The sequence below is a fragment of the Scyliorhinus torazame genome, chromosome 3 (assembly GCF_047496885.1).
Source record: "Scyliorhinus torazame isolate Kashiwa2021f chromosome 3, sScyTor2.1, whole genome shotgun sequence".
In the NCBI taxonomy this organism is placed as follows: Eukaryota; Metazoa; Chordata; class Chondrichthyes; order Carcharhiniformes; family Scyliorhinidae; genus Scyliorhinus; species Scyliorhinus torazame.
In genome coordinates, this window is record NC_092709.1 from 262,070,693 (window position 1) to 262,098,688 (window position 27,996).

General features: G+C 49.3%; 1 protein-coding gene across 2 annotated transcripts; it reads right to left on the bottom strand.

The window, feature by feature from the left end:
* Positions 1 to 1,071: 1,071 nt before the first annotated feature.
* LOC140409079 (adenosine 5'-monophosphoramidase HINT2-like) lies at positions 1,072 to 27,994 on the bottom strand. Of its 2 annotated transcripts, none has more exons than XM_072497174.1 (5): positions 27,974 to 27,994; positions 13,995 to 14,150; positions 11,124 to 11,228; positions 9,938 to 10,010; positions 1,072 to 1,235 (listed from the first exon to the last, which is right to left on the bottom strand). In XM_072497174.1, the coding sequence occupies exons 1-5, from the start codon at positions 27,977 to 27,979 to the stop codon at positions 1,144 to 1,146; spliced, it is 432 nt and encodes a 143-aa protein (XP_072353275.1). In that variant the 5' UTR covers positions 27,980 to 27,994; the 3' UTR covers positions 1,072 to 1,143. The 2 variants fall into 2 exon arrangements, with proteins under 2 accessions (XP_072353275.1, XP_072353274.1); XM_072497173.1 differs by lacking the exon at positions 27,974 to 27,994 and adding an exon at positions 27,494 to 27,681.
* Between the last annotated feature and the right edge of the window lie 2 nt (positions 27,995 to 27,996).

Sequence of the window (27,996 nt, forward strand, 5' to 3'; positions counted from 1 at the left end):
ATCAGGCCGGGTCCACTGACCAGCCAACATCTCATCTTCATTGACTGTGAAATCAACCTAAGCTCCCGATGAAAGAAAATGATGGTCTAATTTAAATGAAAAAAATCATGATCCAATGAAGCCATTGGTATTAAGACTTAGGGGAGGCCTGCTCAGCAACTAATAACCAGGTCTGTGGTAGAGTGGCTACAGGAAACCATGGTAAGTAGCATTTTTGATTATTCAGAGGAATAAATCCTCAGGTGTCATTTTTCCCGGCTGCTTCATCACATTTTTTAGGACCTCCATCCCTTAATACTTAACTTATGACCGTTCACTATGGTTCTCGGCAATGTATCCTGTAAACTATTTTGGAGTGCGCCGCTATTTAATGTTTTTTGTGCAGTTGCACAACCATGGTAACTTAGAGGTAAGGTGGTCACTGCTGAACTTCAAGAATACTTCAATCAAATTAGAGGCACTGCTGCATGGGGATAACCCTGTGAAAAACCCCAGTGAAAACGTGTGTGGGGAGGGTGCCCCTGGTTGGCACCCCCAGTGCCAATCATAGGCTCTTCTCCACCGTTTTGCCACCCTACATCCACACAGCCCCTCATCCTCCACCAGTTGACGCCAGAGCCCATCATGGCCCCAGAGAGATCTCAGACCTACCTGATTGTCCAAAACCATTGTTGTCGCCTCCTAGCCTCCACGCAGCACTAGAAGTGGCCATCATTCCTATTGGCGCTGCCAGTGAGCAGAGCTGCTGTCCTTTGATCGGCTGACAACTCTACAAGACAGGACGTCCTCCTGGAGACGGTGCAAGTCCAATCTCATACTAAATGAAGGGTCATCACTTGAAAAATTAAAGCTGGACGAGCCGGCTAAGTGGAGATAGGCTCACACCCCCACCCTCACGTTTATGCTTGGATTCAGGGAGACAGCCCGCAGTGTAAAAATCCAGCCCATACTAACTGGGAGTGATGTGACCCATACTAGGGAATTACAATTTTACATTTCCAGTTTTGTCATCCAGAATCCTAGGATACACTTTCTGCAGTTGCAGAAAAATAATTTATTTCCAACAAAGTGTTTGAAGTAAATGTTTTAATAAAATGAAAGACAGAACACAGTGACAAAAACAACAGTTTATATCACATCCTTCTAACCAGGAGGCCAGCTCATCTGGCGTCCTCCAATCACGTGGATGTGTAGGTGGTATACAGACTGCGCTCCATTCTTTCCATCGTTAATCACTAAGAAACAACAAAAGAGTTTGCCTTTAGAAAATTCACAAACAATTGCCAGACATTAATTGAGACCACTAGAACGGGCATGATAGCAAGGGTACCGGAAGAATCGTCCAGGAGTACCTGCATTGGATTCCTGCCATTGTGAAAACTATCTCCAATTAAGGAAGGGCATGATATGGGAATCAATGTCAATAGGCTCAATAGTGAGCCACTTGACCCACATTACCACTGAACACACCAGAATTTATTAGTGACTCAGGAGTTAAATGGGACTCCTAGCCGCTCCCATGCCTCCCCGTAAGTTTGCCCACCAAAACCTGTCAGATTTGCCTGTGACATTGGTGGGTGGGGGAGGGGGCGTGGATGATTCATTGTCAGGTACTCAGCGCCAGATCAGGAGATCTGTTTAGTGGAGGTGGGGGGCACTAAAAGCCGCACCCTTGCCTTTGCCTCCACCCCCTTGTCAGATTCCCTCCCCTGGACTCCATCCCAGCCTAATCATCTGTGGCCTGAGAGCAGAGATTGTCGGGCTGAGCTGGGAAGCGTTGTGGGCAGCAGCAGCAACCACTTTTGGTCATGCTGCCGGCAGTGGACAGCTGCTGGCCTCTGATTGGCCAGAAGCCCTTAAGGGGAAGGATTGGGATCCTAAATCCTGTGCAAGGCCTGATAGTGGCTAATTTTAAGTGCCTGACGACACTCATATTGTATTGGGCCTCCCCCATGGAAGAAATGCGTGGCTTCCACTGGTTCTGTGACTGGTGAGGAGGCTCAACATGGCGGGGTACAAAATCCCAGCCTGTGATTACAAAATAAACCCTGGATAATTCTGATAATATATTTACCCAAGTGATAGATAACCCTTATGAAATAAAAGTAGGCGAGAGAATTTTCATTCTCCTTTGCTTCATCACCTGGAGGTCCTGGCTAGTGCACGAGTATTTACTGCCCTAGTTGAATGATCAGCCATGACCGTGATAAATGGCGGAGCAGGCTTGAAGGGCCAAAAGACCCCCTCCTGCTCCTATCTTCTATGTATCTATACTGCTCACACAAGTGCCATTTATTCATAATAATAATCGCTTATTGTCATAAGTAGGCTTCAATGAAGTTACTGTGAAAAGCCCCGAGTCGCCACATTCCTGTTCGGGGAGGCTGGTACAGGAGTTGAGCCCATGCGGCTGGCCTTGTTCTGCATTACAAGCCAGCTGTTTAGCCCACTGTGCTAAACCAGCCCCACATGTCCTCAGGCTTTGACCAACTGCACCAACCTCACCCACCACCCACATGGACATACACACACTTTTGAACATGGGTCACTGGGGAGCAAACTGAAATAGGAACAGTTGTCAGGTTTTTTTCTCTCAAGCGCAGGAGCCATCTGGGCATCTGCGCTGCTGCTCTGATTAAGGATGATGAAATCCATACAGCTTTGAGCCTGAATCTTCCTTGTCAGTGTACTCAATTCCCATTCTATCAGTGTATTCGCAAACTGGTATCAGAGGAACTTGACAGTTAAATGTAATGGAAAAGAGAAGCTTTCCATCTCATCAGTCCCAAGAACAGAGAAGATTGAAAGACAAATTTTACATCAATCTTCTAATTTCTCTCTTTCAGTTCCTCACAGCCTTTACCATCAAAATATCCAGCAGATTTTGTTTCCATTTCTGAGTATCAAGAGAACAGTGATCCAAATCTCAATAGTGGAATTTACTGTGACGCACACTTTAGCTACATTACATAGAACATAGAACAGTACAGCACAGTACAGGCCCTTCAGCCCAAGATGTTGTGCCGACCATTTATCCTAATCTAAGATCAACCTAACCTACACCCCTTCAATTTACTGCTGTCCATGTGCCTGTCTAAGAGTCACTTAAATGTCCTCAATGACTCTGACTCCACCACCTCCGCTGGCAGGGCATTCCACGCACCCACTACTCTCTGTGTAAAGAACCTACCTCTGACATCTCCCCTATACATTCCTCCAATCACCTTAAAATTATGTCCCCTCGTGACAGCCATTTCCGCCCTGGGGAAAAGTCTCTGGCTATCCACTCGATCCATGCCTCTTATCACCTTGTACACCTCTAAGTCAACTCTCTTCCTTCTTCATTCCAGTGACAAAAGTCCTAGCTCCCTCAACCTTTCTTCATAAGACTTGCCCTCCAGTCCAGGCAGCATCCTGGTGAATCTCCTCTGCACCCTCCCCAAAGTATCCACATCCTTCCTATAATGAGGCGACCAGAATTGGACACAATATTCAAAGTGTGGTCGAACCAGGATTTTATAAAGCTGCAGCAAAATTTTGCGGCTCTTTAAACTCAATCCCCCTGTTAATGAAAGCCAACACACCATACGTCTTCTTAACAATCCTATCAACCTGGGTGGCAACTTTGAGGGATCTATGTACGTGGACCCCAAGATCCCTCTGTTCCTCCATACTTCGAAGAATCCTGCCTTTACCCTGTAACCAGCATTCAAATTTGACTTTCCAAAATGAATCACTTCACATTTATCTAGGTTGAACTCCATCTGCCACTTTTCAGCCCAGCTCTGCACCTGTCAATGTCCTGTTGTAACCTGCAACAGCCCTCAACACTATCTACAACTCCACCAACCTTTGTGTCATCTGCAAACTTATTAACCCATCCTTCCACTTCCTCATTCAAGTCATTTATAAAAACCACAAAGAGCAGAGGTCCCAGAACAGATCCCTGCGGGACACCACTGGTCACCGACCTCCAGGCGGAATACTTTCCATCCACTAACACTCGCTGTCTTCTTTCGGCCAGCCAATTCTGGATCCTGAGAGCCAAATTTCCCTGTATCCCATGCCCCCTAACTTTCTGAATGAGCCTACCATGGGGAACCTTAACACGTTGAATGCATGGCTACGGATTGTAATATATGACTGGAAAACTTCACAGAAATACAATATGGTGCTTTAAAGGTTAGAAATTTGAGTTAATTGTAAAATACTTTTCTTTCTCCTGAAGCATTTTTGTGGACACCGTTTCCAGAAGGTGATTACTTGTGCCAGATTGTGAATGAAGGCAGCTCTTCATTAACCTTTCACCATTGTCTATGTTTACTGAGGAGTCCGGAGTATCAATCAACCATACTACATAGAAACTAGAAGCAGGAGGAGGCCACTCGGGCCTTCGAGCCTGCTCTGCCATTCATTATGATCATGGCTGAACATCCATTTCAATACCCTGGTCCCGCCGTCCTCCCATATCCCCTGATCCATTTTCCCCCAAGAGCTATATCTAATTCCTTCTTGAAATTCCACAATGTTTTCACCTCACTACTTTCTGTGTAGTGAATTCCACAGATTAGCCACTCTCCGGGTGAATAAATTTCTCCTCCTCTCAGTCCCAAAGGTTTTACCCCATATCCTCAAACTATGACCCCTAGTTCTGGACTCCCCACCATTTGGAAACTTCTTTCTGAATCTACCCTGTCTAATCCTGATAGAATTTTATAAGTTTCTATAAGATCCCCCCCCCCCCTCCCCTCCACCACGCTCTTCTAAACCCCAGTTAATATAATCCTAACCAATTTAGTCTTTCCTCATATGAGTCCTGCCATCCCAGGAATCAGCTGGTAAACCTTCGCTGCACTCCTTCCATAGCAAGAACAACCTTCCTCCGATAAGGACACTAAAACTCCACACTATACTCCAGGTGTGGCCTCACCAATGCCCTATAAAAGTGCAGTAAAACATCTCTATTCCTATACTCAAATCCTCTTGCTATGAAGGCCAACCTACCATTTGCATTTTTTATTGCCTGCTGTACCTGCGCACTTACTTTCAGCGACTGATGCATAATACCAAGGTCTCACTGAGTATCCACCTCTCTCAATTTACACCCATTCAAATAATAGTTTGCCTTCCTATTTTTACTACCAAAGTCGATAACCTCACTGCCCGTGGGGCAGCACGGTAGCACAGTGGGTACCACAATGCTTCACAGCACCAGGGTCCCAGGTTCGATTCCCGGCTTGGGTCAGTGTCTGTGCGGAGTCTGCACGTTCTCCCTGTGTCTGCGTGGGTTTCCTCCGGTTGCTCCGGTTTCCTCCCACAAGTCCCGAAAGACGTGCTGTTAGGTGAATTGGACATTCTGAATTCTCCCTGTGTACCCGAACAGGTGCCAGAATGTGGCGACTAGGGGTTTTCACATAACTTCATTGCAGTGTTAATGTAAGCCTATTTGTGACAATAAAGATTATTAAATTTATCCACGTTATACTGCCTCTGCCATGCATATGCCCACTCAGTCAGCCTGTCCAAATCCCGCTGAAGAATCTCTTCATTATCCTCACAGTTCAACCCCCCACCCAACTTTATATAATCTGCAAATTTGGAAATACTACATTTAGTTTCCTTGTTCAAATCATTAATATATAATGTGAACTGTAGGGGTCCTAGCACAGATCCCTGCAGCACCCCACAGTAGTCACTGCCTGCCAATCGGAAAATGACCCATTTATTCCAACGTTTTGCTAACCAGCTTTCTATCCATCTGAAGACAGTACCCGCGCTTTAACTTTACATAATAATCTGCTATGTGAGACCTGTAATAAGTCCTCGGAGGCAGAAGTCCCGTCACCAGAATTCCTTTTATTTACAAAACAGCCGAACAACCAGGTGCATGCACCTTGCTGTCTACACTGGGAGTGCAGAGGATCTGACACTCCCTGCTAAATACAGAGAAAGGGGTTCTCTGACTGGGCCACTAATCAGGGAACTCTTATTCTAATTGGCTAATCTCAAAGGCCTGGCCTAAGTCATTACAAGACCATGTTGAAAGAGTTCTGTAAGTCTTAATAAACCACATCCACCGTGTCACCCAGGTTAACTCTACTAGGTACACCTTCAAAGAATTCCAATAAATTTGTCAAACACGATTTCCCTTTCGTAAATCCATGCTGACTTTGTCTGATTACACCACTGCTTTCCAAATGCTGTGCTATGAAATCCGTGAAGGGGCTCGTTCAACACAGTGGGCTAAACAGCTGGCTTGTAACGCAGAACAATGCCAGCAGCGCGGGGTTCAATTCCCACACCGGCCTCCCCGAACAGGCGCCGGAATGTGGCGACTAGGGACTTTTCACAGTAACTTAATTGAAGCCTACTTGTGACAATAAGCGATTATTATTATTATTATTATTAATAATATCATGGAATCTAGCAACTTTCCTACTACGCTTACTGGTCAATGGTTCCCTGCTTTCTTTCTACCTCCCTTTTTGTATAGAGGGGTTATGTTAATTACCCTCCAATCTGTAGGAACCATTCCAGAGTCCAAAAGATTGTGGAAAACAACCACCAATGGATTACCTATTTCTAGGGTTACTTCCTTAAGTATCCTGGTATGAAGATTATCAGGTCCAGGAGATTTATTCGTCTTTAATCCCATTAATTGCCCTAAAACCATTTCTCTACTATTACTAATTTCCTTCAGCTCCTCACTAATGGTCAGATAAAGCAATGGGATTTACTAGTCCTATCCTCATTTGACTGGAGACCTGCAACTGGAATCAGTCAATGGCTCAAAAGAGAAAGAAAATATTTGTGCAGACAATTTGCTGATGAGGCTGATTTTTTATTTTTGTTGACAACGTTTATCTTTGAGATATTACCTAACACAAAAAACATCTTAAATTTATGGGTATAAAATATACATCAGTACACTTGGATTGACAACTTACTCCAAAAGGGTGAATTTTATGTTGCCATTAAACACAACTGCTTGCAATTTAAGCTTTTGTTTTGTTTTGGGTTGAATGGTAAAAGGTTGAATGGTAAAAGGGCCATAACAAGGAACTTACTCTTCTTTTTAAATTGCCTGCAGATCTACCTGGAATCCACCCAAAACTGGAGAAATACCAAATAGGTTGGAACTGGAGATCCCCAGGCTAAACCTTCTTCCCCCTTTCCCCACCCCCACACCAGAAATCATTCCATTGATAATGATGGACAGTGACACCCATCTAACGTTATGCTAATAGACAGGGAATGTTAGGATCTAATTTTTCGAACATACAAACCCAACATTTATATCAAACAAACTGGCAGTTTATATTTTTGGTGTGGCTCTGCACAAGCAAGATCACACCAAGAAAATTAGGTTGACAAATGTACTTCTCTAACAAACATCATATAATCACACAATGTATTGTGGCTTCATAAAACATTAGAATGAAATTGACTGAATGACAGGCCGAATTACATCATTTTATGGTGACAGGCCCTAAAGCTCGCTAGAATGCCACCTTGACCATATGCAGGACTCCCAGGTGCACTTTACAGGGGTCATGAATTAATTTGTTTCCATCAGGGTTGCCATCTGTAGTATCCCCCGTGGGACCTACAAGGCGGAAATGCTTCCCCTGTTAGGGCGGAGTGTCAATTACTCAGTGTATATAGTCAGGTACTGACCAAGTAGGAACCTGGTAGGGGTCTACCGGGAAGTGTATATATCATTTGTAAATAAAACTTTGTCCTTATTTTTCGATGTGGACTCTCTGTCCTTATTAGACCATCCCTCTCAAGGCCAACTACCTCACCCTCTGCGGCTGGCCATTTGGAGTCATGTAGCTCAGCAGCACCACTGGGAGCGCTACCACTGCTGGGAAGCATGCCGCACACCCAACCAGGAAGGTAGAATATGGGAACACTGGTGTAAGTCAGGCAGGCCCTGGTGTATTGGGTGGAGGGGAGTGGGATTGCCTCAGGGGAAGCTATTGTCACTGGGGTCTCTCTGTGACCCAAAGAGTGGTTGAGTAGGAGGCCCCCAACCCTGAAGGTAGGCCTCCAGGATTCACTCGGCAGCTTCCCACGCAATGGAGGACCCACCCACCGCTGGTGAGATGCCAGCAGCAACGGGAACAGGTCTTTAATTGACTACTTAAGTCGCTCAATTGGCCTCTGGGTAGGAGGGCCATCTACCACCTTCTCCCCCACTGGTAAAATAATATGGCAGCAATAAGATGACGGCACTCCAAACACCAACTTGTCTCACCATTTTATAGACCTACCCACCACCCAGCCCAACCTCAAAGGGCTGGTAAATAGCGCCAGGGACCTGGGTTCAATTCCGGCGTTGGGTGACTGTCTGTGTGGAGTTCGCACTTTCTCTCCATGTCTGCGTGGGTTTCCTTCAGGTGCTCCGGTTTTGTCCCTCAGCCCTAAGATGTGCAGGTTAGGTGGATCAGCCATGCTAAATTGCCCCTTGGTGTCCAAAGATATGCAGGTTGGGTGGGGTTATGGGGTAGGGCAGGGAAGTGGGCCTAGGTCGGGTGCTCTTTCAGAGAGTTGGTGCAGAGGCGATGGGCCAAATGGCCTCCTTCTGGACTGTAGGAATTCTGTGGTTAAATCCCACCCTTTGTAATTATTTTTATTTGTGAGGAAAGAGAGGCAAAACTATGTACTGGACGTTCTAGAGATTTAGACAAGTGTGCTGTATAGGAGAGGAACATTTGCCAGTATCTTTTGCTGTCTTTTTACATTTTAAGAGGCACCACTAATTGCCTGTACAAAGTACAACATTTGTGAATGCTGGACAATCATTAGTGAAAACACTGCGATTCACTATATTGGAGAAGTTATGATTGTTACATGTCTTACAGTTTTAACACAATCACCAAAGCGCATTCTTTTCCACACCTCTGTGCCAACACCAATTCTTTAACTTTTCTCTTCTGTCTATGTGCAGATGAAAAATACTGTTGCCATTAAATACAGCCTAATCCCTGTTTTCTAGGCAGTATATCCTACCAGGAAAGTACCCAATAGATAGAATGTATACCTGTCATTATCCCTAAGCTAGGGCCAGAATGGAAGTCAATAAAATCTGTAAATTATTACATCAGATATTGAGAAACATTGGTTGTGATCCTCCGGCCACGCTGTGCAGGAAAAGCAGCTCGCCACGGCGCAGCGTGGCCAGTGAAAGCTGGGAGACCCTGCTCCCGGGATCTACCCGGCTCGCAACGCCTCACAAGATTCAACGCAATTACGCGAGACGTTGTAAGGAGAATCCTGCCCACAATAGGTGGGATCACGTTTTGGCAAACCTGCATATTAGAGCGAGCCTTACTCTAATGTGCAGATTCCCGGGGTACTGAGGCTTTGGGATTCAATCCCTTTGCCTCGGGGACCTCGGGTGAGCGCCGTTTGCTACTGGTCCACACAAACGGCGACCAGGCAATCGGCACTTGTGGGAGTCTCCAAGGGGATTGGAGGCCCCCAACTGCATGCCCTTTGGACAGGGTGGTGCCTTGGCACTACTGGTGCCATCTGGTTAACCTGGCAGTGTCATCTGGGTGCCAGCCTGTCACTGCCAAGCTGCCCTGGTGGTGCTGGCAAGGGCACCAAGATGGTGGGTTGGCACTGCCAAGCTGGCATTTTTTGCGCGCACGCCCATTGTGGGTATTGGGGGGTGCGGCAGTCAGGGATTCTTGTGGAGGCTTCAGAGCAGAGATCTCCATTGTAAAAAATGGGGCTATGTGCAGCCTCGGCCGCGCATTCCCCATTCAGGGCCCTTATTTAAAGTGAGTCGCGTTGAATAGCCATGTGTTTCTTGGCACTGCGAGCTTGCACGGGGACTCTGTTCCCTTTTGGGAAGATCGCGCCCATGATATCCCCATTCCTTGAACAGAGCCATATCAATTCATTAACAAAGTATTAGCAGACTTACCCAATCTGTACCCATCTGCGAGCCCTTCTTTCTTTGCAATGTTTTTGGCCACTATCAGTAAATGTCCCAGCAGCTGTTTACAACAAGGAGAACAAACTTCACATAACAGATAAAACATTTCCCTTTGGGAAGCCGCGTACCCCCCGTCGGACACAAGCAGCACCGACCGGCGACTCCGAGCCAGTGAGTCCCGAGGGTCTTGGCATACAGGTTAAATTGTATCTAATACAATTAATAATAATTAATAATAATAGGGGCTGGTTTAGCACAGTGGGCTAAACAGCTGGCTTGTAATGCAGAATAAGGCCAGCAGCGCGGGTTCAATTCCCGTACCGGCCTCCCCGAACAGGCGCCGGAATGTGGCGACTAGGGGCTTTCCACAGTAACTTCATTGAAGCCTACTTGTGGCAATAAGCGATTATTATTATTATTATTAATATGACACTGCAGCACAGAAAGAGGCCCTTCGGCCTATCGTGAATTCACCAGCCATCAAGCACCTATCTGCTCTAATTCCATTTTCCAGCACTCGGTCCACAGTGTTGTATGCCATGGTGTTTCAAGTGCTCATCTAAATACTTCTTAAATGTTGTGAGGGTTCCCACATCTACCACCCTTTCAGGCAGTGAGTTCCAGATTCCCACCACCCTCTGGGTGAAAAGATTTTTCCTCAAACCCTCTCTAAATGTCCTGCCCATTACTTTAAATCCATGCCCCCAATTATTGCCCCCTCTACTAAGGGGACAAGTTTTTTCTTCATAGCCACCTTATCCATGTCCTTCATAATTTTGTACAACTCAATCAGGCCCCCCCCCTCCCCTCAGATTTATCAACTCTAAGGAGAACAACCTCAGCCTAATCAACCCCTCTTCATAGCTGAATTCCACTTGTGAATCCAGATAAAATGGCAGCTGGGCTACTGCAGGTTACCAGCACAATTCGAACCTCCTCCGACGCCTCTTGATGTTCGTATTCCAACAGTTATCACTGGGATTATTCCAAGGTGTGTATGTTTACTGGGTCATTTCAAAAGCAAAAACCCTAGCCAGTTATTCTGCTTCCAGTCTCAGGAAATTCAGGCCAACTGTACCAAACTGTTTTGGCCTGAATGGCACCAGTAATATTGCCACTTATCACTGAATAGTAACATTATTACATTCTATTTATATTAACCATCCTTTCCTACCTCTTTGTCATCATCTGTTGCGGCACTGATCCGTGGTATAGCGATTTTGGGTATCACAAGGAAATGAACTGGACCCTGAGGATTTACATCTCTGAAAGAAAGGCACTGCAAAGAAAGAAATAAGTAAACACAGAACCATAAAAGCGACATTAAAAGCAGCACAAATGGGCCATTTAGAATCATGTTCCTCCACCAGCCTTTTGGGACTAAGAAGATCCTCCCCCCACCCCACCCTGTACCCAAATGAACAGGTTCTTACCGGAGGTGGAGGATAAATGTGAACGGTACCAGAGAAGCCCGGCCAGCCACACCCACATATTTCGGGCCTGTCCCAAACGTGCAGGGTTCTGGACAGTCTTCTCGGAGGCAATGTCCAAGGTTGTGGGGGTGAGGGTGGAGCCATGCCCAAGAGCGGCAATCTCCGGGGAAACCGAACAGACAGAGCTACACATGGGGAAGAGGGCCGCGCCCTAGCTTTCGCTTCACTAATCGCACGCCGGAGAATCCCGCTCGGCTGGCAATCAAGCAGCACCACCCACAGCTGCGGATTGGCTGGCGGACCTGGCGGAATTTCTCCATTTGAAGAAGATCAAATAGACCATCCGAGGGTCGGAAGAAGGCTTCCTCAAAACATGGGGGCAATTCGTCGACCTGTTCCAAGACCTGTTTGAAGCCAATAGCGAGTAGGGGAAAAAAGTAAGAGATGGGAGAAGACAGACAGGAACACACAACTCTGGGGGGAGGAAGTGAGGAGGGAACTCAGGGGTACAACAGGGGGAAGCACGGAAAGAGGGAGGAGGCAGAAGGCCCCCCAAACCCACAGCAGAAAACATAAAGGAAAGGGGGGGGGGGGAAGTGGTGGAAAGGGAAGAATCGGAGCCAGGGGACAGTACACCCTAAACGGAAAAGGGGGATGGCAACACCAAGTCAGACAATATCAATACATGTACAAGAACCACATGTGCTGTAAGTATTAAACATAAAGTGTTACTGTGTATAAATTGAAAATACCAACAATTTTTTTAAAAATCCCCTCCCGTGTTTATGATGTTCTCTCTCGGAGGCTATTTCAGACTTCCTGCATTGAGCACATTTAGGATGGATGTGTTTTCTTAGAATTAGACTATTCAGTGAGCATGCAGTGCAGTGAAATAATTAATAGCAATGGAATAAAGAGCACAGTACCAATGCTAATTACTCCAGCCAGAAGGAAAACATGGCAAATGCTGGAATTCTGAAATAAAAGTAGAAAATGCTGGATATTCTCAGCAGGTCAGGCAGCATCTGTGAATAGAGAGAAAGGGTTAATGTTTCAGGTCAATAATCTGATCATCAGATGAAAAATCATTGACTTGAAACATTGGGCTGAAATTTCCTGGCCCCACGGTGGCAGGTTTGCAGGTGGAGGGGTGGGGTGCAGTAAAGTTGTGGGGATCTTCAATGGAATGGTGCCTTTCCCAGGAGCAGGATGCCATCACAAAGGCAGGTAATGAAGACAGAGGAGGCCCCAATTAAAACCCTAGTGCTGCAGCCTTCTGGCATCACACAGAACGCTTATTGTATCAGGAGCCCAACAATGGGTGAAAACGAACTTGATACTGAGGAAGTCGAAGCTGCGACTCAATTAAACGTTCATATTTATTTGTTGATGGTAGATAATTCACTGAGGGAATCTACTCCCAGGCAGTAAGCACACCCTTGCATGCCCAGGAGACTGATGTCTCTGAAAATGCATGTCCTGCCTCAATGGCAGCTGCCTCACTCCGTAGAACCACCATTGAACAAAGAACAATACAGCACAGGAACAGGCCCTTCGGCCCGCCAAGCCTGTACGGGTCATGATACCAACCTTGGCCAAAACCCTCAGCACTTCCTTGTGCCGTATCCCTCTATACCCATCCTATCCATGTATTTAGCAAGATGCCTTCTGAACGCCATTAATGTAACTGCTTCCACAACTTCTCCTAGCAATGCGTTGCAGGCACTCACTACCCTCTGCATAAAAAACCAGCCTCGAACATCTCCTCCCCCACGGACCTTAAGCCTATGCCCCCTGGTGACTGGCCCTCCATCCTGGGAAAGAGTGCTTGCCCATCCACTCTATCCATGCCCCTCATAATCTTGTAGACCTCTATCAGGTCACCCTCAACCTCCGTCTTTCTGATAGAAACAGTCCGAGTCTATTCAGCCTCTCCGCATAGCTAACACCCTCCAGACCAGGCAACATCTTGGTAAACCTCCTCTGCACCCTTTCCAAAGCCTCCACATCATTCTGGTAGTGTGGAGACCAGAATTGTGTGCAGTATTCCAAGTGCGGCCGTAGCAAGGTTCTATACAACTGTAGCATCACTTGCCAGATGCCCCATCCAATGAAGGCAAGCATTCCGTATGCTTTCTTGCTCCTCCTGATGGCCAGATATCACCCACACTGCGAAGATGGAAGACAGTCCTCCCCACAGGTCATGCTGATTGGACTTCCCGATGCTGGAACCCAGCTGGATGCCAAAATTGGACAAGGCTCCCGGATGTAACTTCCTAATGGCTGCCTCCAGGAAGATTATATCTGACTCGCTCTTCCAGGTTCTGACAGAGCTGATCCTGACATCAGGATAGGCACACTAAGGCCAAATTTCAGTCTATGAACCCGGTTTCCTTCTCCATAAGCATTTCCAGCATTTCATAATTACTCATGACATACAATGACTCAATCCTAAAGTAATTCATTGGGATATTCTGAAAACATTCACAAGACATTATGTGGATGGAAGTTCTTTCTTTTCCGCATTAAAGACTCGCAATTCATGGAAATAAGAATGCACCAAGAGATCTTCAGTACCACAAGTGAAAAAACATTCAGTACAGTAAATATACCTGATCATCTTCGTAGATAATGTCGGCCGGAAGCGACTTATCAATAATTTTTGAGAATAATGTAGGCGGTTGGTTTCCGTATTTCTTTGTTGCATCATCAGCCAACGTTGCTTTAAGAACATCACTTCCACTGACTTTAGATAAACAGCAACCAATCTAAATATGAAAAAGAAAATTTCAGAGTTTAATATGCAACACATTATTGCAGTTACTCCTGATGTACCTGTGCCTGCAGTTTCTCCACAACATTGTGACGACTAACCTGAACACCAGAGGGGTTTAACACATGTAACTTAGCGGTAGCCCAGGTATGCCCTGCCACAAAAAATAGGTCCAACCCAGCCAATTATCACCCCATCAGTTTGCTCTCAATTAACAGTAAAGTGATGGAAGGAGTCAACGACAGTGCTATCAAGCGGCACTTACTCAGCAGTAACCTGCTCACAGACGCTCAGTTTGGGTTCCGCCAGGGTCACTCAGCTCCTGACCTCAATACAGCCTTGGTTCAAACAGGGACAAAAAAGCTGAACTCCAGAGGTGAGGTGAGCGTGATTGCCCTTCACATCAAGGCAGCATTTGATCATCAAAGAGTCCAAGCAAAACTTGAGTCAATGGGAATTAGGGGAAAATCTTCCTGTTGGTTGGAGTCACACCTGGCACAAAGGAAAGTGGTTGTGGTTGTGAGAGATCAACCATCTCAGTCCCAGGGTGTTACTGCAGGAGTTCCTCAGGGTAGTGGCCTAGGCTCAACCATCTTCAGCTGCTTCATCAGTGACCTCCCTTCCATCATAAGGTCAGAAGTGAGGATGTTCGCAGATGACTGCACAATGTTCAGCACCGCGACTCCTCAGATAACGCAGTCCATGTCCAAATGCAGCAAGACCTGAACAACATTCAGGGTTGGACTGATAAGTGGCAAGTTACATTCGTGCCACACAAGTGTCAGATCATGACCATCTCCAAATAAGGGAGAATCTAACCAACTCTCCCTGACATCCTATGATATTACCATGGCTGAATCCCCCATTATCAATATCCTGGGGATTATCATTGACCAGAAACTGATCTGGACCAGCCATATTAATAGTGTGACTACAAGAGCAGGTCAGAGGCTAGGAATCCTACGGCGAGTAACTCACATCCTGACTCCCCCTCCCCCAAACCCTGTCCACCACCTACAAGGCACACGTCAGGAGTGTAATGGAATAGTCTCCACTTGACTGCACTAGTGCAGCTCCAACTTAAGTCAAGAAGCTCGACACCATCCAGGTCAAAGCAGCCCTCTTAATAGGCACCCTATCCACCACCTCCAATGTTCACTCCTCCACTACCAATGCACGGTAGCAGCAATATGTACTATCTACAAAATGCACTGCAGTATCTCACCAAGGCTCATTTGAAAGCACCTTCCAAACCTCTGAAAGAGCACCCGACCTAGGCACACTCACTCCCCCACCCCACCCCATAATCCCACCTAACCTGCACCTTTTGACACTAAGGGACAATGTAGCAAGGCCAATCTGAGTGGGTTTGCACTTGCTCCCCATGTCTGTTTGTGTTTCCTCCGGGTGCTGCGGTTTCCTCCTACAGTCCAAAGATGTGCAGGTTAGGTGGATTGGCCATGCTAAATTGCCCCTTACTATGCAAAGATGTGGAGGTTAGATGGAATTATAGGGTTACGGGGATAGGGTGGAGCAGTGGTCCTAGGTAGGGTGCTCTTTCAGAAGGTTGATGCAGTCTCAATGGGCTGAAAGACCCTCTTCTGCACTGTAGGAATTTTAATCCACCTAGTCTGCGCATCTTTGGAATGTGGAAGGAAATCGGAGCACCCGGAGGAAACTCCAGTCACCCAAGCCAGAATTGAACCAGAGTCCCTGGTGCTGTGAGGCAGCAGTGCTAACCACTGTGCCATCGTGCCGCCCAAAGGCAGCTCACCATCACTTTCTCAAGGACAATTAGTGACGAGCAATCAATACTGGTCCAGCTTGTGATGTTTACATCGGATGAACAAATAAATAAAAAACAAGGTTATTTTAGGGACAAATAAGACACCAAGGTTAAGATCAATCTGGTTCAGCCTCATACAGTTGTCAAGGAGAGGGACTGAGTCAGTAGCTGGGATAATGTGTATGAGCTTCCAAATATATAGTTGCTGGAAATTTCTGCTCAGCCTGTGCTGGTCATCAGTCAAGCATTCATTTCAAGAAAGCATACGGAATGCTTGCCTTCATTGGACGGGGCAAGTATAAAAACTGGCAAGTCATGCTACAGTTGTATAGAACATTGGTCAGGCCGCACTTGGAATATTGCACACAATTCTGGTTGCCACGCTACCAGAAGGATGTGGAGGCTTTGGAAAGCGTGCAGAGGAGGTTTACCAGGATATTGCCTGTTCTGGAGGGCGTTAGCTATGCGGAGATGCTGAAAAGACTTGGACTGTTATCATTAGAAAGACGGAGGTTGAGGGGTGACCTGATAGGGGTTTACAAGATTATGAGGGGCACGGATAGAGTGGATGGTCAGGCACTCTTTCCCAGGGTGGAGGGGGTCAATCACCAGGGGGCATAGGTTTAAGGTCCGTGGGGCAAAGATTAAAGGAGATGTGCAAGGGTGGTGAGGCCTGGAACGCGTTTCTAGGGGAGGGTGTGGAAGCAGATACATTAACAGCGTGCAAAAAGCTGCTTGACAAACACATGGATAGGATGGGTATAGAGGGATACGGCACAAGGAAGTGCTGAGGGTTTTGGCAAAGGTTGATATCATGACCGGTACAGGCTTGGAGGGCCGAAGGGCCTGTTCCTGTGCTGCATTCTTCTTTGTTCAGTCTAATCATTTAGAGACAGACATTGAAGGAGTTGGGACAGGTGGTAGTGAGGGTGAACTCATGTCATCAGCTTTCATGTGGAAACTGTTACTGTGTTTTTGGATAATGTTGCTGACGGACTGCATCTTCCCTTCATAAAATTAAAATTGTCCAAAACTTTCTCACATCAAATCCCACTCATCTGTTACCCTTGTGCGCACTAACCTATCTTGTGGTCTTGTCCAGCTACACTTCAGCTGTAGAAATTCTTATTCTAGTTTTCAAATCCCTCCATGGCCCCACCCTTCCCTATATTTGTAATCTCTCTAACCCTACATCTTTCCAAGACATCTGTACTTATCATAGAATTTACAGTGCAAGAGGCCATTTGGCCCATTGAGTCTGCACCTGCCCTTAGAAAAAGCACCCTTCAGCCCACATCTCCACCCTGTCCCTGTAATCCAATAACCCAACCAAACCTTTATGGACAGTTACGGGCAATTTAGCATGGCCAATACACCTAAGCTGCACATCTTTGGACTGTGGGAGGAAACCGGAGCATCCGGGAGGAAATCCACGCAGACATGGGGAGAAAGTGCAAACTCCACACAGACATACTTCTGCAATTTTTGCAAATCCCCTATTTTAATTGTTTCTCCATTTGTTGCCATTGACACACAGTAGCAGCATTTACAAGATGCACTGTAACGACGCAAGAGTCCATCAACAACCTCCAAACCTGCAAGCTCCACCAGCTAGATCCTGGAAGGACAAGAGTAGGCAGATACACGGGAACACCACTGTGGTATTATCAGGTATTGCGGTACCTAAGAGGCTGATGACCATTGGTTAAACCTAGGCGTTTACCATTGGCTGTTGATACGTAGCTCCATCCTGACAGGCGGAGTATAAGAACCGGTGCCGTCCCAGCAGCCTTCACTTTCTGTACCGGAGCTGCTGGGGAACAAGTTCTAGTCGATTAAAGCCTTCAGTTATGAAATCATTTTGTCGAGTGTAATTGATCGTGCATCAATTTAATCGACTAGACTTAAGCTGGAAGAATGGATCTCCGAATCAAACCGGAATGCCTACAACTCAGCGCCCACGCGGAGAACTCGGCTGCAATATTTAAACACTGGCTGGCGTACTTTAAAGCCTACCTCGAGACGGCAGGAGGCACCCCCTCAGAAGAACAGAAAATGCATCTCCTGCGCTCAAGGGATCTACACCCTTATCGAGGAGGCAGAAGACTATGATGCCGCGATCGAACTGTTAAAAGGACATTATATCCGCCCTGTAAATCAGGTCTACGCATGTCACCTGCTTGCAACTAGACGGCAAAGCCCCGGGGAATCATTGGAGGATTTCTACCGGGCGCTACTGGTGCTGGGCCGAAACTGTGGCTGCCCGCAAGTTTCGGGGAGCGAGCACACGGAACTTTTAATCAGGGATGCCTTCGTAGCAGGTATGAGCTCCTCAGAGATCCGCCGAAGACTCCTAGAAAAGGACACTCAGGGACTTAGAGAGGCACGGGCCCTGGCAGAGTCCATAGCCATCTTGCCCCCCCGGACACCACGTTGGACGGGTGAGCGCCGCCATTTTGTCCATCCCCGCCGCCATCTTGTCCATCCCCGGCCACCATGTGCGACCTATGGGAGACCCCATCTTGGATGGGGCCCCAGGCCCCCAGCACGGCCGACTACACGCTGCCAATCAGAACTCGCATCTGCTTCATCTGGCCTCGGTGACACTGGACCAAAGTCGACCTCGGACACTCGCAACAGCAACAACGACAGTCTTCATCAACGGCCACGAGACGTCTTGCCTGATTGACTCTGGGAGCACGGAAAGCTTTGTTCACCCCGACACGGTAAGGCGCTGTTCACTTGTTACCCACCCTATAAACCAAAGGATTTCCCTGGCCTCCGGGTCACACTCGGTGGAGATAAAGGGGTTCTGCCTAGCGAACCTCACTGTCCAAGGCAGGAGATTCAACAATTTCCGTCTTTATGTCCTGCCGCACCTCTGTGCGGCTACACTCCTGGGGTTGGACTTCCAATGTAACTCGCCAAGCCTGACCTTTCAATTCGGCCCTATACCCCGCCTCCTGTCTGCGGCCTCACGACCCTTAAGGTCTACCCGCCTTCCGTTTGCGAACCTCACCCCGGATTGCAAACCTGTCGCCACCAGGAGCAGACGGTACAGTGCCCAGGACCGGACCTTCATCAGGTCTGAGGTCCAGCGGCTACTGCGGGAAGGTATCATGCTGATGTTGGGGCGTATGTGAGTACGATGCTCCATACTTTAATGGGAGCTGAGGCCCCGACGGGCCCCCTGAAAGTGGAGGGAGCATACCGGGTCCTCATGAGAAGACCAAAGGCAGGGGAAATACCACGAGCAATAGTGGTGAGGTTCCACCGCTACAAGGACAGGGAGATGGTCCTGAGATGGGCTAAGAAGACACGGAGTAGCAGGTGGGAGAACGCGGTGATCCGCGTGTACCAAGATTGGAGTGCGGAGGTGGCGAGAAGGAGGGAGAGTTTCAATCGGGCCAAGGCGGTGCTCCACAGGAAGAAAGTAAAATTTGGAATGCTGCAGCCGGCAAGAATGTGGGTTACACACCAGGGCAAACACCACTACTTCGAGACGGCAGAGGAGGCGTGGACATTTATTCAAGAAGAGAAGTTGGACTAGATTTGAGGAATTGATGTTTCGAAAGAAGTAGCGAGGTGGTGGCAAAGAAATGCAAAGGGGGGAGAGGGGGAGGGTTTATCTGTAAAAATGTTAGACGGGAGAATTTTTCTTCCCCCCGCCCCCACCCCCGAGGGGAGACACACGGAGAAATGTGGGCGCCGGTGGGGAAGGGGACAGGGAAGGGGAGAGGGAGCTGCGCCACTAGGGGCGGGGCCGAGAGGGAAGCGCAGGGTTTTTTCCCGCGCTATGGAAATTGCGGCGGGAAAAGTGGGCGCAGGAAGGAAGGGGGCCTCACACGCAGGGAGGCCAAGGGTAAACGGGGGAAGTCGAGGTCAGCTAGAGTTTGCTGACTCCCGGAAGCAATATGGGGGGAGCAATCAAGCTAGAAGGGAATCTAGCGGGGGGGGGGGGGGGGGGGGGGGGGATTAACTGGGTTGCTGCTGCTGAGGGTAAGGTGGGGGACAAACGGGAGCGTGGGACCCGGGTGAGGAGCTGGTTTAAAAAAGGGGATGGCTTGTCGACGATGGGGGGGGGGGGGGTAAAGGGCCCCCCAACCCGGTTGATCACGTGGGACGTGAGAGGGCTGAATGGGCCGATTAAGAGGGCAAGGGTATTTGCGCACCTAAAGAGACTGAAGGCGGATGTGGTTATGCTTCAGGAGACGCACCTGAAATTGGTGGATCAGGTCAGATTAAGGAAAGGATGGGTGGGACAGGTATTCCACTCAGGCTTAGATACGAAAAATAGAGGGGTGGCAATACTGGGGGGGAAACGGGTATCGTTTGAGGCTAAGACCATAGTGGTGGACAGTGGGGGCAGGTATGTGATGGTGAGTGGCAGATTGCAAGGTGAGGCGGTGGTGCTGGTGAACGTATATGCCCCGAACTGGGATGACGCGGGTTTTATGAAGCGTATGTCGCGCATCCCGGACCTAGAGATGGGAAATTTGGTAATGGGGGGGACTTCAACACGGTGCTGGACCCAGGGCTGGACCGGTCCAGATCTAGGACCGGGAGGAGGCCGGCAGCGGCCAAGGTGCTTAAGGGGTTTATGGAGCAGATGGGAGGAGTAGATCCCTGGAGATTTGCTAGACCGAGGAGTAAAGAGTTTTCCTTCTTCTCCCACGTCCATAAAGTAAACTCCCGGATAGACTTTTTTGTCCTAGGAAGGGCGCTGATCCCGAAAGTGGTAGGAACGGAATATTCGGCTATAGCCGTTTCGGATCACGCCCCACATTGGGTGGATCTGGATCTAGGAGAGGAGAAGGAGCAGCGCCCACTTTGGAGATTAGACATGGGACTGTTGGCGGACGAGGGGGTATGTGGAAGGGTGAGGGGATGCATTGAAAGATACCTAGAGGTCAATGATGATGGAGCAGTCCAGGTGGGAGTAGTATGGGAGACGCTGAAGACGGTGGTTAGGGGGGAGCTGATTTCCATAAGAGCCCACAGGGGGAAACAAGAGGGTAAAGAAAGGGAGAGACTGATTGGGAGATTCTGAGGGTGGATAGGCAATATGCGGAGGCCCCGGATGAAGGGCTATGCAGGGAAAGATGGAGACTACAGACGGAGTTTGACCTGCTGACCACGGGTAAGGTGGAGACGCAGTGGAGGAAGGCACAGGGAATACAATACGAATATGGGGAAAAGGCGAGCCGATTGCTGGCCCAACAACTTAGGAAGAGGGGGGCGGCGAGAGAGATCGGAGGAGTTAGGGACGGGGAGGGAAGGATGGAGCAGAGAGCGGGGAGGGTGAACGGGGTGTTTAACGCATTTTATGAGAGGCTGTATAAGTCCCAACCCCCGGAGGGGAAAAGAGGGAATGATACACTTCCTGGACCAGCTGGAGTTCCCGAGGGTTGAGGAGCAGGAGGTGGCAGGTTTGGGAGCGCAGATTGAGGTGGAGGAGGTGATTAAAGGAATTGGGAACATGCAGGCAGGAAAGGCCCCGGGACCAGATGGGTTCCCGGTGGAATTTTACAGGAAATATGTGGACCTACTGGCCCCACTCCTGACGAGAACCTTCAATGAGGCTAAGGAAAGGGGGACACTACCCCAGACAATGTCGGTGGCGACGATATCGTTGATCCTGAAACGAGACAAAGACCCGCTGCAGTGCGGGTCATACAGGCCCATCTCCCTCCTAAATGTAGATGCCAAGTTACTGGCCAAAGTGATGGCGACAAGGATAGAGGACTGTGTCCCAGGGGTGGTACATGACGACCAGACAGGGTTTGTTAAAGGGAGGCAATTGAATGCCAAGAAACGAAGGTTGCTGGGGGTGATGATGATGCCCCACCGGAGGGGGAGGCGGAGATAGTGGTGGCGATGGATGCAGAGAAGGCATTTGATAGAGTGGAGTGGGACGACCTGTGGGAGGTACTGAAGAGATTTGGATTTGGAGAGGGGTTCATCAGATGGCTTCAGCTCCTGTACGGGGCCCCGGTGGCAAGCGTGGTTACAAACAGGCAACGATCCGACTATTTCCGATTACATAGGGGCACAAGACAGGGGTGCCCCCTGTCCCCGTTACTGTTCGCGTTGGCAATCGAGCCATTGGCCATAGCGCTGAGGGGATCTAAGAAGTGGAGGGGGGTGCTCAGAGGAGGAGAGGAACATCGGGTGTCATTATATGCGGATGATTTGCTGCTATATGTGGCGGACCCAGTGGAGGGGAGGCCAGAGATAATGCAGACACTCAGGGAGTTTGGAGAGTTCTCGGGATATAAATTGAATATGGGAAAGAGTGAACTTTTTGTGATGCACCCCGGGGAACAGGGCAGGGGGATAGACGATCTGCCGCTGAGGAGTAGCAAGGGATTTTCGATATCTAGGGATCCACGTGGCCAGGAACTGGGGAACCTTGCATAAACTTAACTTGACGCGACTGGTAGAGCAGATGGAGGAGGACTTTAAGAGGTGGGACATGGTGCCCCTGTCATTGGCGGGCAGAGTGCAGGCGGTTAAAATGGTGGTCCTCCCGAGGTTTCTTTTCGTGTTTCAGTGCCTCCCCACACTGATTACAAAGGTCTTTTTCAAGAAAGTGGACAGGAGTATTATGGGCTTTGTGTGGGCTGGAAAGACCCCGAGGGTAAAGAGGGGGTTCCTGCAGCGCAGTAGGGACAGAGGGGGACTGGCACTGCCGAGTCTGAGTGACTATTATTGGGCCGCCAACGTGTCTATGATATGTAAGTGGATGAGGGAAGAAGAAGGGGCGGCGTGGAAAAGGCTGGAGATGGCGTCCTGTAAGGGAACAAGTTTAAAAGCACTGGCGACGGCGCCGTTACCGTTCCCCCCGAAAAAATACACCACAAACCCAGTAGTGGTGGCGACTTTGAAGATTTGGGGGCAGTGGAGACGACATAGGGGAGTGACGGGTGCCTCGGTGTGGTCCCCGATAAGGAACAGTCACAGGTTCGTCCCGGGGAGGATAGATGGGGGATTCCAATCTTGGCAGCAAGCAGGAATTGGGAAGTTGAAGGACTTGTTCTTGGACGGGACGTTCGCGAGTTTGGGAGCATTGGTAGAAAAATACGGGTTGCCACCTGGGAATGCCTTCCGATATATGCAAGTGAGGGCATTTGGGAGGCAACAGGTGAGGGAATTTCCGCAGCTCCCGGCGCAAGGGATCCAGGACAGAGTGATTTTGGGGGCATGGGTCGGTGAAGGTAAAGTGTCTGATATATACAGGGAAATGAGAGACGAGGGGGAGACGATGGTAGAGGAGCTGAAGGGTAAATGGGAGGAGGAGCTGGGGGAAGAGATTGAGGAGGGGCTGTGGGCAGATGCCCTAAGTAGGGTAAATTCCTCGTCCTCGTGTGCCAGGCTTAGCCTGATCCAATTCCAGGTTCTACACAGGGCGCATATGACGGGAGCAAGGCTGAGTAGATTTTTTGGAGTGGAGGATAGGTGCGGGAGGTGCGCGGGAAGCCCGGCGAACCACACCCACATGTTTTGGTCATGTCCGGTATTGCATGGGTTCTGGGTGGGTGTAGCAAGAGTGATCTCAAAGGTGGTGGGGGTCCGGGTCGAACCGAGCTGGGGGTTAGCTATATTTGGGGTTGCAGAAGAGCCGGGAGTGCAGGAGGCAAAAGAGGCCGACGTTTCGGCCTTTGCGTCCCTAGTAGCCCGGCGAAGGATTCTACTTATGTGGAAAGGTGCTAAACCCCCGGGCGTGGAGGCCTGGATAAACGACATGGCAGGGTTTATAAAATTGGAGCGAATAAAATATGCACTAAGAGGTTCGGCTCAAGGGTTCACCAGGCGGTGGCAACCATTCCTTGACTATCTCGCAGAGCGATAAGGGAAAACAGGAAAGACAGCAGCAGCAACCCAGGGGGGAGGGGGGGAGGGGGTTCGGTGTTTGGGGGTTTTTTTTTTTTTTGTTCTTTTCTTTCTTTCCATGCTAGTTGTTTATATTTATTTTTTCAGTATTATTATTTCTCTTTTCTTGTTCTTTTTCTGCACTTGTTGTTAGTTTAATATATTGTTTAAATAACGGTCAATGTACATTTTGTTACAAAGTTGTAAAAATGGAAAAACCTTTTTGATCGAAAATCTTTAATAAAATATATATTTTTTAAAAAAGGATAAATGCGTATTTAGCACCGACCGTCTAGCCATCCTAGGCTACATAGTGCGAAATGGAGTTATAGGCCCCGACCCTGAGCGCATGCGCCCCCTCATGGAGTTCCCCCTCCCTCACTGCCCCAAGGCCCTGAAGCGCTGCCTAGGGTTTTTCAGTTACTACGCCCAGTGGGTCCCTAACTACGCAGACAAAGCCCGACCCCTAATCCAGTCCACAACCTTCCCCCTGTCGACGGAGGCCCGCCAGGCCTTCAGCCGCATCAAAGCCACGATGCGCGCCATCGACGAGTCCCTCCCCTTCCAGGTCGAGAGCGATGCGTCCGATGTAGCTCTGGTGGCCACCCTCAACCAAGCGGGCAGGCCCGTGGCCTTCTTCTCCCGTACCCTCCATGCTTCCGAAATTCGCCATTCCTCGGTCGAAAAAGAGGCACAAGCCATAGTTGAAGCTGTGAGACATTGGAGGCATTACCTGGCCGGCAGGAGATTCACTCTCCTCACGGACCAACGGTCGGTTGCTTTCATGTTCGATAATGCAGAGCGGGGCAAGATTAAGAACGACAAGATCTTGTGGTGGAGGATAGAATTCTCCACATTCAACTACGAGATCTTGTACCGTCCGGGGAAGCTAAACGAGCCTCCTGATGCCCTGTCCCGCGGCCATTGTGCCACTGCACAAGTGGACCGCCTCCGAGCTCTCCACGAGGACTTCTGCCACTCCCCGGGTCACTCGTTTCTTTCACTTCATCAAGACCCGCAACCTGCCCTACTCCATTGAGGAGCTCAGGACAGTCACCAGGGACTGCCAAATCTGCGCGGAGTGCAAACCGCACTTCTGCCGGCCAGAGACGGCGCACCTGATAAAGGCTTCCCCTCTCTTTGAACGCCTCAGCATGGGTTTCAAAGGCCCCCTCCCCTCCACCGACCGCAACACGTATTTCATGAACGTGATTGACGAGTACTCCCGGTTCCCAGTCGCCATCCCCTGCCCGGACGTGACCGCAACCACCGTCATCAAGGCCCTCCAGGGGATCTTTACACTGTTCGGTTTCCCTGCATACATTCACAGTGATAGGGGGTCCTCCTTTATGAGCGACGAACTGCGTCCATTCCTGCTCAGCAGGGGCATCGCCTCAAGCAGGACGACCAGTTACAACCCCCGGGGAATCGGGCAGGTAGAGAGGGAGAACGGAACGGTCTGGAAGACTGTTCTACTGGCCCTACGGTCCAGGAATCTCCCAGTCTCCCGCTGGCAAGAAGTCCTCCCGGTGGCCCTCCACGCCATCTGGTCGCTGCTCTGTACAACTACCAATCAGACACCTCATGAACATCTCCTTGTTTTCCCCAGGAGGTCCTCCTCCGGGACCTCGCTCCCAACCTGGCTAGCGACACCTGGACCCATCCTGCTTCGGAAGCACGTGCGGGCGCACAAGTCGGACCCGTTGGTCGAGAGGGTCCACCTGCTGCACGTTAACCCCCAGTACGCCTACGGCCGGCAAGATAGTCTCCCTTCGGGACCTGGCGCCCGCCGGAACCCCACGTGCACCCGAACCATTACCCCCCCCCCCCCCCCCCCCCCAAGGACCTCACGGGAGGGTCAGTACTCCCGCCGCTCCTGCCTAGGCCCGCCCACCCACCCACCCACCGACGCCCCCGACAGGCGCCCCCCGCCCCCGTGTCAACCGTTTGCCCCAACAGCGCCGCCTAGGGGTGACGAAGCTGCCAGGGAGGCCGAAACCACGCTCCCGGAGTCGCAACCACCTGGACCCCCACCAGAATCCCCACCGATCCAGAAGGACGACCAGGCCACCCGATCGACTGATTGCTTCGCTGTGACTTTAACCGTGAACGAACACTTTGTAAATATTCTCGACAGCCCTGTAAGGAGGTATCACGGTACCTCCATATCTGATCATACCATGTTAAAGGCGACTGTTACCACTGGCCACCACCCCCGCCTGACTCTTTTTTAACAGTTAACAGGGGGTGAATGTGGTATTATCAGGTATTGCGGTACCTAAGAGGCTGATGACCATTGGTTAAACCTAGGAGTTTATCATTGGCTGTTGATAAGTAGCTCCGCCCTGACTGGCAGAGTATAAGAACCGGTGTCGTCCCATTAGCCTTCACTTTCTGTACTGAAGCTGCTGGGGAACAAGTTCTAGTCGATTAAAGCCTTCGGTTATGAAATCACTTTGTCTTGAGTGTAATTAGAACATAGAACAGTACAGCACAGAACAGGCCCTTCGGCCCTCGATGTTGTGCCGAACCTTGTCCGAAACCAAGATCAAGCTATCCCACTCCCTGTCATTCTGGTGTGCTCCATGTGCCTATCCAATAACCGCTTGAAAGTTCCTAAAGTGTCCGACTCCACTATCACAGCAGGCAGTCCATTCCACACCCTAACCACTCTCTGAGTAAAGAACCTACTTCGGACATCCCTCCTATATCTCCCACCCTGAACCTTATAGTTGTGCCCCCTTGTAACTGCTGCATCCACCCGAGGAAGTAGTCTCTGAACGTCCACTCTATCTATCCCCCTCATTATCTTATAAACCTCTATTAAGTCGCCTCTCATCCTCCTCCGCTCCAGAGGAAAGCCTTAGCTCCTTCAACCTTTCCTCATAAGACCTACCCTCCAAACCAGGCAGCATCCTGGTAAATCTCCTTTGCATCCTTTCCAATGCTTCCACATCCTTCCTATAATGAGGTGACCAGAACTGCACACAATACTCCAAATGTGGTCTTGATCGTGCATCAACCACCACCTGCAAGTTCCCCTCCAAGCCACACACCACCCTGACTTGGAATGATATTATAGTTCCTTCAGTCACTGGCTCAAAATCTCATACCTCCCTCCCTAACACCACATGGACTGCAGCGGCTCAAGGCAATGGCTCCATCACCTCCTCTTCAAGGACAATTTGGAATGGGCGATAAATTCGGGCCTCATCAGCGATGCCCAAATCCTCCAAATGAAACAAATCCGCAGTATTTTGCTTAAAATCCTGGAGCAGATAGGACGAAGCTGGCATGCTGCCCGAGTTACAATCAGCCAATACACACACACAGTATAAATCTGACCCTATTTCCAGTTCTCCCTAGCTTTGACGAAGAGTCATCCAGACTCAAGATGTTAGCTCCCTTCTCTCTCCACAAACACTGTCAGACTCAAAGTAGCAGATTCAACTCAACTCAATCCTTCAGTTCTAATGACCAAGGCAACACTCAGAAGGTCTCACAGATGCGGTCAGGAACTGCTCACATTTCAGGTGAAGGAGCAAAGAAAAAGCCCGCACTCCGATTGCCTCCCGCCCTATGACAGACAGCTGGACTCGGCTGGTGAGTGGCCCGAGAAGTCGCCAATCAACCCCACCCCCACAGTGTGGCTGCTGGGCCTTCGCTCTGGAGCTTCCTACCTGCACTCCGCCCTGTCTGTTCCCCGGCAGCGCCCGCCTGACCGAGAGCAGCCCAGCGGCAGCGCAGCGCCTGGGTGGCAGCAGCAGTGCAAACACTCCGGACATCCCGCCTGCTAGTAGGCTGCAAACTGCTATCCTCCCTCCTCCACTTACAGACTCCTGTCACTAACCACAGCGATACAATCTACAAAACTGATCCTGGTTGGTTAGATATAAACATGTGGTTTGAAACAGGAGAGAGCAATGGCAGGGAAATAGAGTGGAATTTGGTCAGCGAGACATTTAAGCCAGTTAGATTTTACACTAGACAGTGTGGCTGCTTTCAGACCCAGTTATCTCGGTAAGAAAAGCAGGCCAGGCATTTAACCACTTTAACCATTCAGGTCATAGAATCATAGTATAATTGTTACGGCACAGGAAGCCATTCAGCCCGTCGTGCCTATGGTAGCCCTCTACAACTGCATCCAGCTGGCCCCTCACCCGCATGTTGTCTGCAGTCCTGC

What these genes read in the sequence shown, in the direction of transcription:
- LOC140409079 (XM_072497173.1), bottom strand. Translation starts at nt 27,598, where the DNA reads ATGTCCGGAGTGTTTGCACTGCTGCTGCCACCCAGGCGCTGCGCTGCC. An exon ending in ACAGACAGGGCGGAGTGCAG is followed by an intron (nt 14,151 to 27,493) that starts GTAGGAAGCTCC and finishes TTTCATATTTAG; the next exon opens with ATTGGTTGCTGTTTATCTAA. An exon ending in TTATCTACGAAGATGATCAG is followed by an intron (nt 11,229 to 13,994) that starts GTATATTTACTG and finishes CTTTCTTTGCAG; the next exon opens with TGCCTTTCTTTCAGAGATGT.